Source organism: Dysidea avara, chromosome 7, assembly GCF_963678975.1.
Source record: "Dysidea avara chromosome 7, odDysAvar1.4, whole genome shotgun sequence".
NCBI classification, from domain to species: Eukaryota; Metazoa; Porifera; class Demospongiae; order Dictyoceratida; family Dysideidae; genus Dysidea; species Dysidea avara.
The window spans coordinates 22,868,250-22,878,995 of record NC_089278.1 but is presented as its reverse complement, the minus strand read 5'-3'; the positions used below and the strand labels follow the sequence as shown (position 1 = coordinate 22,878,995).

At 40.9% G+C, this 10,746-nt stretch overlaps 2 protein-coding genes across 2 annotated transcripts; one reads left to right on the top strand and one right to left on the bottom strand.

Moving 5' to 3' along the window:
* Positions 1-133: 133 nt before the first annotated feature.
* On the bottom strand, positions 134-2,709 carry LOC136260592 (uncharacterized). Its single transcript, XM_066054385.1, has 2 exons — positions 2,004-2,709; positions 134-1,950 (listed from the first exon to the last, which is right to left on the bottom strand). Exons 1-2 carry the CDS (start codon positions 2,131-2,133, stop codon positions 338-340), a joined length of 1,743 nt encoding a protein of 580 aa, XP_065910457.1. The 5' UTR covers positions 2,134-2,709; the 3' UTR covers positions 134-337.
* A 607-nt stretch (positions 2,710-3,316) lies between these two features.
* On the top strand, positions 3,317-7,372 carry LOC136260590 (uncharacterized). Its single transcript, XM_066054384.1, has 2 exons — positions 3,317-4,637; positions 5,429-7,372. The coding sequence occupies exons 1-2, from the start codon at positions 3,344-3,346 to the stop codon at positions 7,270-7,272; spliced, it is 3,138 nt and encodes a 1,045-aa protein (XP_065910456.1). The 5' UTR covers positions 3,317-3,343; the 3' UTR covers positions 7,273-7,372.
* The last annotated feature ends 3,374 nt before the right edge of the window (positions 7,373-10,746 follow it).

The window sequence follows — 10,746 nt, the reverse complement described above, 5'->3', positions numbered from 1 at the left end:
GTGATGTAGACTGCATGTACTTGTATCATTTGACAGTGATATATAAGAAAAGATCCATAGCAGCCCAAGTCTGGATTGGAAACTAGTCACCAAAATTCCTGGAGCCAGCTCTGTCTAATTTTTTCCTCTCGTTTTTTTTTTTTTGTAAATATATACCAATTCTGCCATAAATGAATTGCACTTTACATACAGCCAGCTTTATCATAAGCAGTAATTTTGTAATATTTGTATATACTTACAGTACATGTGTGCATGTAAAACCTACCAATGATTTGCTGTAACAAATTATACATTATAGTTTACAAGATATAATTTGTATTATATAACAAAAGGACTATCAAGTCCATAACAAACAAAAAGCAGCATAATTAGACCAGTAAGAGCTTTCATCTTGTTGTTTAAGGTGTTTCTTTGCATAAGCAAGTGCATCAGAAGGTTGGACACCAGGAGTGACAAGTTTGTTATAAAACAACTTACTGATGGTAGCTCCATGTTGGTCAGCAATAGGCCACAGTGTGGCCATCACAGTCTGCACTCCAGCTGTGAGGAAAGCTTCAACAAGGCTATCAACTGCTTCTTGTACTACTGTAGTCCCTGCTGCAGAGTTACACGTGGATAGGAACACTAACTTAGTTCCTTGCAACTTCATAGATACTATGGCTAAAGGTGGCAACAGAGCTAGCCCACATTCAATTGGGAGTTGATTAAAGTTTCTTCTAGAGAAGGTGTTAAACCCTGCCAGAACTATTGCTGCACCTTTCAAGTCACCAAAGAAGTTGCCATGGAGAGCTGTCTGTGAGTGTTTAGTGCTACGCAGAGCATGTGATGATATGTGGATGAGTTGAGGAGCCTGTAGTGACAATACATTAGACAGTGTGGCATCATCACCTACAAGATGATGAGTAGCTAGCCCATGTGACTGAAGACAACACGAAACTGAGTCTACCTCATCTTGGGAATGTGGTAACTGCGCTGCGACTGGCACAGTTGGTGAGATATTGAAGTATTCACAAAAGGAATTTAAGACTGTTTCAACACTGAATGACTGCTTACTAAGGCTATAGTTAGGATTACCAATTAGTACACATTTGGAATCATGGGAAGCCTGTGTGTTACTGTATGTTAGTAACTTTCTCAGAGATGAGAGTACGCTAACAGAGAATTTTTCAAAGAGAAGAACTACGTTTGAACCAAGCTGTATTGGCAGTGAATCAAATGGTATGTGACTAACAGCACTATCAGGGCTGATGTACAAGTGATCAATATCTTCAGATGTCAAGATGTCTAATAATGGTTGTAGGAGCAAGACTTGTGAGAGAGTGGTAAGCTCAGCCTTCACCTTTCCTTGCAGATTGGAATTGTAAGGTAACAATAGTAGTAACTCTAGCTCACAGACAACTGGGAATTTATTCTTCATAAATATCACATAATAAGCATCTAGTAGTGCACATTTTTTGAGGGGAGCAAAGAAAATGTAGTCTACAGTGACAGTCCTATCTGGAAGGTGTTTCCTTATAGTATCATAGCTAGCTTGGCTCATATCCGCTAGAGTTGGTTTGGCTAAGTTTTGCAACGATTCCTCTTCTTCCTGCATCTGTTTAAGAAGTGCTGCTTGTATCTCACCTTCACTGACAGTTTTTGGTGATGCCAGCTGTTTCATGTACAACTGAAAGAAGTGGCCAAAACCCAAGTTACTCTTCATTAACTGTGACCGAAGTTCCTTGAAAAGACATTTCCAACGAAGGACCACATCAATAATGAGAGACTGTTCCTTCAGAATTGAGGCCTCACTTAGTACTAGTTGTCTCAATGGAGCAATCGTAGCTGGACACTGATCAAGTTTTATTGCGTGTGAACTTAACACGTGACCTAACACCTGGAAGAACTGTTTTTCACCCCACTTGAACACCTTTACAGCTTCATTATTCATACCCAACTCCTGAAATATTCCTGTAACAAGAGTCTATGGCTGTGATAGTAATAGTAGTACACTAAACACATACCTGTCATGGTGAGTAACTCTTCCACTTGCAACATCGTCAGGAACTTGGCTGATTGTAATGCTTGAACTTGTTGTAGAAGGTATGCTTTTACTTCTTGTGGTTTTTGTTTGACCAGCTGCTCAGCTAGCATTGATGAAGTTGATGGAATGGTAGGAGGTGAAGATGACAAAGGCCGAAGAATGTTACTGACCACATTACTCAAGATTTGTTCAGCTTTTTGCTTGTCAGTTTGATACTCTGGGAGGTGCACTGGATAAGATTTCAATACCTTCTGTAGTTGTGTGTAGTAACCACAGACAATAGCAATTTCATCTCCTCCCAGTTGATAACCTCTACCAATGAAAGAGTCAAGCAGTGCACAAAGACGTCCAACATACAAGCTGTAGTATTCATCAGTGGAGAGGATGGATGACTCAAAGAGAGGTATAATGGCTCAGTTCATCAGCTCTGCACTGTGGTGTCCAGCATTGCAGTTTGATAGGATGTTAGTACGGTTCAACACAATCAACACCACTAAACCTAAGATGGGTCGGAGGACTGGATACAGTGCAGGATCAACTTCTTTGTTAAGATAATTAGTAAATGCTTTGCTGTGAGACTTCATCTGTTTCACTAGCTCTGCCTTCGCTACAGGTTTGATGCTGTAAGGATAGACCTCATAGGGTAGGTGCTTGGCCCAATCCTTGATGATCGGACTGACTGGTTCATTAAACTCTGTAAAAGCTGCCTCCATCTGTTTTGCACAACTGTACAGACTGTTCTGCACAACTGTACAGACATTGCTCTGTTAGCTCTAGACTGAGGGGATGGTCCCCATCAAGTGACCTCAATATACGCACAATCACTTGTAGGTAATCCTGAGATAGGATGGTGATGCCACGGGGGAGATCAACATATCCTTCTGGTAGTTTGTTAAGTAACTGGCTAGCCTTAAGCCAATGAGCTACCAGCTCCCTCTTGACCACGCCTTCTCCTGCAAAACGAAATCCTGTAGCAGCACTTTCCATCCCCTCCTTGTGCTTGTTCAACCCTGCTAGGGCTAACAGTTGACGTAAGTAACCTTTACTCCATTGAGGCTTGATTTCTATGCACCGCAAGGCGTCCTACAAGGCGATCTCATAGTCGTGAAGTTTACTAGAAGCTGCCCTGCGATTGCTGTATATAACTGCATCTGAAGAGTCGTGTTTCAATGCTTCTGTGTACTTGTCACGAGCCTCGCTATATCTGTTTGCTTTAAACAGCGAATTCCCTTCTTCCGAAATTCTTGCGCTCTCACTTGTGCTGCTTCCATTTAATTCAAAGTGTGACTCACGCGACCTACGCTCACTTTCAATCTGCAAATGGCCGATTTCAACGAGCTAAAGAGCAAAGGTAACGATTACTTTAAAAATGGTCAGTTTGAGTTAGCATTAGAGTGCTACTCGAGAGCACTGAACGTGTCTCCATCAGATCATGTAGTTCTCAGCAACCGCAGCTTAGCGTTGCTGAAGTTGGGGAGATACGAGTCAGCTCTGGAGGAAGCTAACAAATGTATCACAGCAAACAACAGCTGGACTAAAGGTTACGCAAGAAAAGCTCTCGCTCTTAATGCTCTTGGAAGGCACAAAGAGACAAAAGAAGTTTGCATTAAAGGGTTTATCCTTCAAGATCAAACGTTGTGTGGCGTTTTCGTGGAGGAGTGGCTGAAGGCCAGTCGATCATTGGTGGATTCCAAATTCGATCCATTAAAGAAACCTCCTTGGTCAGATGTGGTCCCAGAAGCAACTGATCTGTTCTGTGATGAATACTGTGATTTATTGTATACCGTCACTCTCAGTCGGCTCTCAGATGCTCAAAGCATGTCCCATGATCAGATGACAGATTGTGTAATGAAGGCAGTAGGAATTGCTGAGAGTGTGCTTGCTGAGTTTCATCATCCTCCTACAACATCCTTGCGAGAGTGGGCGGAGGCAGCTACCATCCGTTTTGAGTCACGTCCAAAGTCAGAGTGGGGGGAGTTGATGGATGACTTAAGTAAAAAGGTGTCTGGTCTTGTGGGATGGTTAAAAAGCTATGTTCACAAGTCACTCCGACAAGTGTTGGAGCCTGTCATAATACTGGCATTGTCTGCCTTACTAGTAAGGGGTAATGTGTTGTGCCAGGCCTATACAGGCCACTTCACCACTGAATATATTGGCTATGCCTGTGTTGGCTTGTTTGAACAGGAGGTGCTTACAGGTCCTGTGTACACTGCTTTTCATATGGCAGTGTTGTCTTGTATTCTGAATTCATATCGCTTACGTGGAGCATTGAGTGAAAATGAAGTAGAGGTGATTCGTGGCATTTGTCACAAGCTTGAGAATCTGCTTCACCATCTACCAAAGGACCACAAGAATTATCAACCCATTGTTGAACATTACCAGCACACTGTGAAACTGTTCAGAGAAATATGTGCTAAAGTGATAACTGGTTTTACTGGCTCACATGATTCATCAGAGGCTCTCAGTGAGCTAGAGTTAGCTTTGTTGAAGTGTGAAGAGAAGCCTGATGTTGCAATGGATGCTGCTGTCAAGTACTTGACTGACTTTGCCAACAAGACAAATAGCCCTGGTCACATCAACATCAGTGATGTTGAAAACATGCTATACATCACAGGTGAGATGATCTAATTGTAGTCTAGTCTTGTATATAAATGTCTCATATAGTCAATGGTCCGGCATGCGGTTGCTTTAAAAGAAATTAATACCTGGGTAGTGATGTGAAATAATGGTTTCGCTATTATATCGATTATCATGATACTTGCATCACAATACAATAGTCTATCACGATGGTAGATCCAAATAATAAGTTGCATAGTTTATTATTGACCCTATGCCATACAGCAAAGATGATAGCAAACCTTCAGAAATACAGCAAATTTTGCGAGTTAATTGAAATAAACCTATTTAACTGTAAAACAATTTTGATATAAGAATATTTGATTTGCACTCATGATAATCACAAGCTATTATTATTATTATATCACAATAATGGATTACTGTGATATGATTATCACACTATTGTTATTATTGCACATCACTATACCTGGGCTATATAATTTGATTGCTGTGCATCTCAACAATATCACTCAGCTATCACTCTTACAGAAAATGTATACCTGATACAGTGAATCCTTATTAATTTGAATAGCTCTGTACCACTATAGTACAGTACACAACATACACTATACTCTAATAGAACATACGGATGGTGGTAAAATAGTCACCATCCGTTGCTCTTTGAATTATTAAGTGTTTGGATCAGATTAGTTCAGATCCACTGTATTAATTTAAAAAGCAGGAAAGTCTGAGCGTTTGCATTATAGTATACCTATAAGAGATAGCTATTAGCTTCAGTAGCAGATACCATAATTAATTTTAGTGATGTTGTTACACTTAACTTTTCAGGTATCTTGGCTAAACTGAACAATCACAATCAAGCCTTGTCGGTACTTCACAATGGAGAGAACATGATGTTGTCACTAATGGCCACCATGATGAAAAACGACATATTGTCCCTTGATGAGCTGCCAGCCTTCATCACCAACTGCAGGAAATTTGCAATGAGTGGAGCAATCTGGCTCAAGGATCACTTTTCCAAAGATGCTGCTAGTGTGTTTGTTCATTGGAAGAGCTTTTTCACTGAGCTCCGTGCCATTCTTATCCAGCTTGGTCTACGTGATTGCTATAGAGAAGCATTCAGAGCAGTTGAGAACTACCAGTCTAAGCAAGATGGAGGTGAAAAGCATCAAGTTCATAGCAAATTTCAAGAACAAGAGAGACTGTTCTTTCAAAAACATTCCCTTCATGTCATCAGTGCCCTACATGATCAGGATTATGATGCAGTAGCACAAACTCTTCAGAAATCAGATGTCGTACTTGACTACATCTTCAAGATTTATGATCCAGTACATCACAACCCTCCCAGGAGCCAGGCTTGTGTAGTTGTGATACATCCCAAACAGCCACCGATGATACTGTCCATTTCTGATGCAGCAGTATACGAACTGATACAAAAGTGGCCAGAGGCAATCTACAAATCATGGTATTCCCAAGAAGATGCTTTTACACAGATTTCCACATCCCTTAGCAGTATACTATTTCCTGATAGTATTCGTAAGATACTTCTAGACCCAGCAATCAGCAGAGTGTTTATTTGTCCAGATGTGGACCTCATGTGCCTGCCAATTGATCAACTACCAATACATGATGATAGTGATGGGTCTATCCTCCCCTTGTATGAACGAGTGTCTGTCTCAATTCTCTCTTCACCACGAGAACTACTCCGAGATTTAACAGTTAAAAGATTGCAAACTAGCTTGAATTCAGCTAAGCTTAATGGAGGATCACATGAGCAAAATACAAATGAGACATCCTCACTAGAAGCACCAAATCCAGTACAGTCTACTACTGATCATGCACTGACTCAAACATTTGACAAGCTCCAAGTAAAAGAGTCAAGTCCAGAGAGTTTGGAGTGCTATATTGTAGCAAATCCAGATTATAAGCTTGAAAGTCATGATAATGATGGCTCCTCATGGGAATCATGGTTACAGTTACTTGGTGGGCTGTTGGGAACTGGATCCTCTGGCAACCATACCATCCCGTTGTTGAAGGGGTCACAAACTGAAGCAGAGGCTGTCAATCATATTCTTAGTACTAATCAAAGCTTAAAAGTACAACCTCCATTAGTACAAGATAAAGCCACTATGTCAGCTGTTCTTGGGCTAGATTCACCCCATCTGTTGCATCTTGCCACACATGGCTACACCTCCAAACAAGAAAACAGCCAGTACCATGGAAATTTCTGGGCTGATGAGTCATGTGGGATTCTCCTTGCAGGAGCACAAACATTTCTTGATAAAAAGTTCAACAAGATGGACCCAAAAGCTGGGACTGGGCACATGAATGCAATGGCAATGTGTGGAATGTCATTGGAGGGAACTCGACTGGTGTTTGTTACTGCTTGTGACTCGTCGGTTGGTACTAGGCCCACCCAGGAGATGACAGACAGTATTACACAAGCTATTAGGGCAGCAGGGGCTCATACTGTCATCTCAACACTTTGGGCCATCTCTGATGATGAGATCACTGAATTTGCCTCTCACTTCTATCAGCATCTAATGACAGTACCACATTGTCGACCTTCTGAAGCTCTCAGCTATGCTAAAGTTATAATGAAGCAAAAGGGACAGTCCATGTATTACTGGGGAGCGTATGTCTGCCATGGCCTTGACAACCCTATTGTATAAGTACAGCTATGCAGCAGTGTGATTGTTCTCACATTCTGTCATGCATATTGTTTATTGTTTGACTGCTCTGATCATCAATGATTAGACAGGTTTCATTGTAGCTACGTACATGGTCAATAAAAACTGTACAGTAGTACAATTTGAGGGATGTGTTACAATTTACAGAATGCAGACATTTCATTCCAGTAATAACCAGTTATGCAATGGGATCTAGTTTGTGTGTTCACACACATACCCCACCCACGTACACACATGTACACACACACGATATATGTTATAGAAAGTTGTATCATGTATGCCTAACAGTGACAGAAACATTTTTGGGCATACATATCTGCCATATAGTAGAGTAGCAGTGAATAGAAGTGCATTTAATTGGCTTGTCACAGCTACTTTTTAGAATTAATGTAACACCTTCGCCACTCAGTACTGAAATGTTGTCACAAGTCACCCAAATGTACAGTAACTCAACCCTTAAAAATGTGTAAAACCAGAAAAATGCCAGTCCAGTAGTCCATTCCAGTCCAGTAGTCCAGTCCAGTGATTAGACACTACTGTTTCACTATTATATCGATTATCACGATACTTGCATCACTATACAATAGTTTATCACGATAGTAGATCCAAATAATAAGTTGGATAATTTATTATTGACCCTATGCCATAACAAATGTTAATACAATGAGCAAAGAGAGAGATAGCAAACCTTCAGAAATACAGCAAATTTTGCGAGTTAATTGAAATAAACCAACAAATATTTTAACTGTAAGAGTATTTTGATATAAGAATATTTGATTTGCACTCATAATAATCACAAGCTATTATATCACAATAATGGATTACTGTGATACACTATTGTTATTACTGAACATCACTATACCTGGGCTATATAATTTGATTGCCATGCATCTCACCAATATCACTCCGCTATCACTCTTGCAGAAAAATGTATACCTGATACAGTGAATCCTTATTAATTTGAATAGCTTTGTACCACTAGTTATACAGTACACAGCATACACTATACTATAATAGAACATACGGATGGTGGTAAAATAGTCACCGTTGCTCTTTAAATTATTAAGTGTTTGGATCAGATTAACTCAGATCCACTGTATTGATTTTACAAAAGCAGGAAAGTCTGAGCATTTGTATTATGCACAGGACATAGTATACCAGTAGCAGATACCATAATTTAGTGATGTTGTTGCACTTAACTTTTTCAGGTATCTTGGCTAAACTGAATAATCACAATCAAGCCTTGTCGGTACTTCACAATGGAGAGAACATGATGTTGTCACTAATGGCCACCATGATGAAAAACGACATATTGTCCCTTGATGAGCTGCCAGTCTTCATCACCAACTGGCGGAAATTTGCAATGAGTGGAGCAATCTGGCTCAAGGATCACTTTTCCAAAGACGCCGCTAGTGTGTTTGCTCATTGGAAGAGCTTTTTCACTGAGCTCCGTGCTATTCTTATCCAGCTTGGTCTACGTGATTGCTATAGAGAAGCATTGAGAGCAGTTGAGAACTACCAGTCTAAGCAAGATGGAGGTGAAAAGCATCAAGTTCATAGCAAATTTCAAGGACAAGAGAGACTGTTCTTTCAAAAACATTCCCTTCATGTCATCAGTGCCCTACATGATCAGGATTATGATGCAGTAGCACAAACTCTTCAGAAATCAGATGTCTTACTTGACTACATCTTCAAGATTTATGATCCAGTACATCACAACCCTCCCAGGAGCCAGGCTTGTGTAGTTGTGATACATCCCCAACAGCCACCGATGATCCTGTCCATTTCTGATGCAGCAGTATACGAACTGATACAAAAGCGGCCAGAGGCAATCTACAAATCATGGTATTCCCAAGAAGATGCTTTTACGCAGATTCCGCATCCCTTAGCAGTATACTATTTCCTGATAGTATTTGTGAGATACGTCTAGGCCCAGCAATCAGCAGAGTGTTTATTTGTCCAGATGTGGGCCTCATGTGCCTGCCAATTGATCAACTACCAATACATGATGATAGTGATGGGTCTATCTCCCCTTGTATGAAAGAGTGTCTATCTCAATTCTCTCTTCACCTTGAGAACTACTCCGAGATTTAACAGTTAAAAGATTGCAAGCTAGCATGAATTCAGCTAAGTTTAATGGAGGATTACATGAGCAAAATACAAATGAGACATCCTTGCTAGAAGCACCAAATCCAGTACAGTCTACTACTATTCATGCACTGACTCAAACATTTGACAAGCTCCAAGTAAAAAAGTCAAGTCCAGAGAGTTTGGAGTGCTATATTGTAGCAAATCCAGATTATAAGCTTGAAAGTCATGATAATGATGGTAAGTTATAATAACTGGAACCGGAATCATTAATGGAACGGAACGGTCACTCTGTTAACTCCACTATCAAACACACTAGTTGTATGAAGGTAAGTTTTTGGTGAGTTCGAGGCGAGCTAGGGTTGGAGCGGGCAAAGCGAGTGTCCCAGCGAAGCCGGGCCAACCCTAGCTCACCTCGAACTCACCAAAAACTTACCTTCATACAGACAGTGAAAGACATCATTATGCTTAACAGGCAAACCTCAGGTTAACGTTAGGGTTAGGATCGGGTTCGGCTTTGGTTTCTCTTTCACTTGGTTTAGTCATTCCGTTCCATTCCATTCCTGGTTCCGGTTAACTTGCCGATAATGATGGCTCCTCATGGGAACCATGGTTACAGTTGCTTGGTGGACTGTTGGGAACTAGATCCTCTGGCAACCATACCATCCCATTGTTGAAGGGGTCACAAACTGAAGCAGAGGCTGTCAATCATATTCTTAGTACTAATCAAAGCTTAAAAGTACAACATCCATTAGTACAAGATAAAGCCACTATGTCAGCTGTTCTTGGCTAGATTCATCCCATCTGTCACATCTTGCCACACATGGCTACACCTCCAAACAAGAGAGCAGCCAGTACCATGGAAGTTCTGGGCTGATGAGTCATGTGGGATTCTCCTTGCAGGAGCACAAACATTTCTTGATAGGAAGTTCAACAAAATGCACCCAAAAGCTGAGACTGGGCACATGAATGCAATGGCAATGTGTGGAATGTCACTGGAGGGAACTCAACTGGTGTTTGTTACTGCTTGTGACTAATGGGTTGGTACTATGGGCCCACCCAGGAGATGACAGACAGAATTACACAAGATATCAGGGCAGCAGGGGGTTGTACCATCATCTCAACACTATGGGCCATCTCTGATGATGAGATCACTGAATTTACTTCTCACTTCTATCAGCATCTAATGACAGTGCCACATTGTTGACCTTCTGAAGCCCTAAGCTATTATTATGCTAAAGTGACGATGAAGCAAAAGGACAGTACATTATTGCCGGTCAAATGTGGATGCCATCCATACATATTTTTAATATTTGAGTACAGCATATCTGTCAATGTGACACTTCCACTTCAGTTGTTTAGGTACCT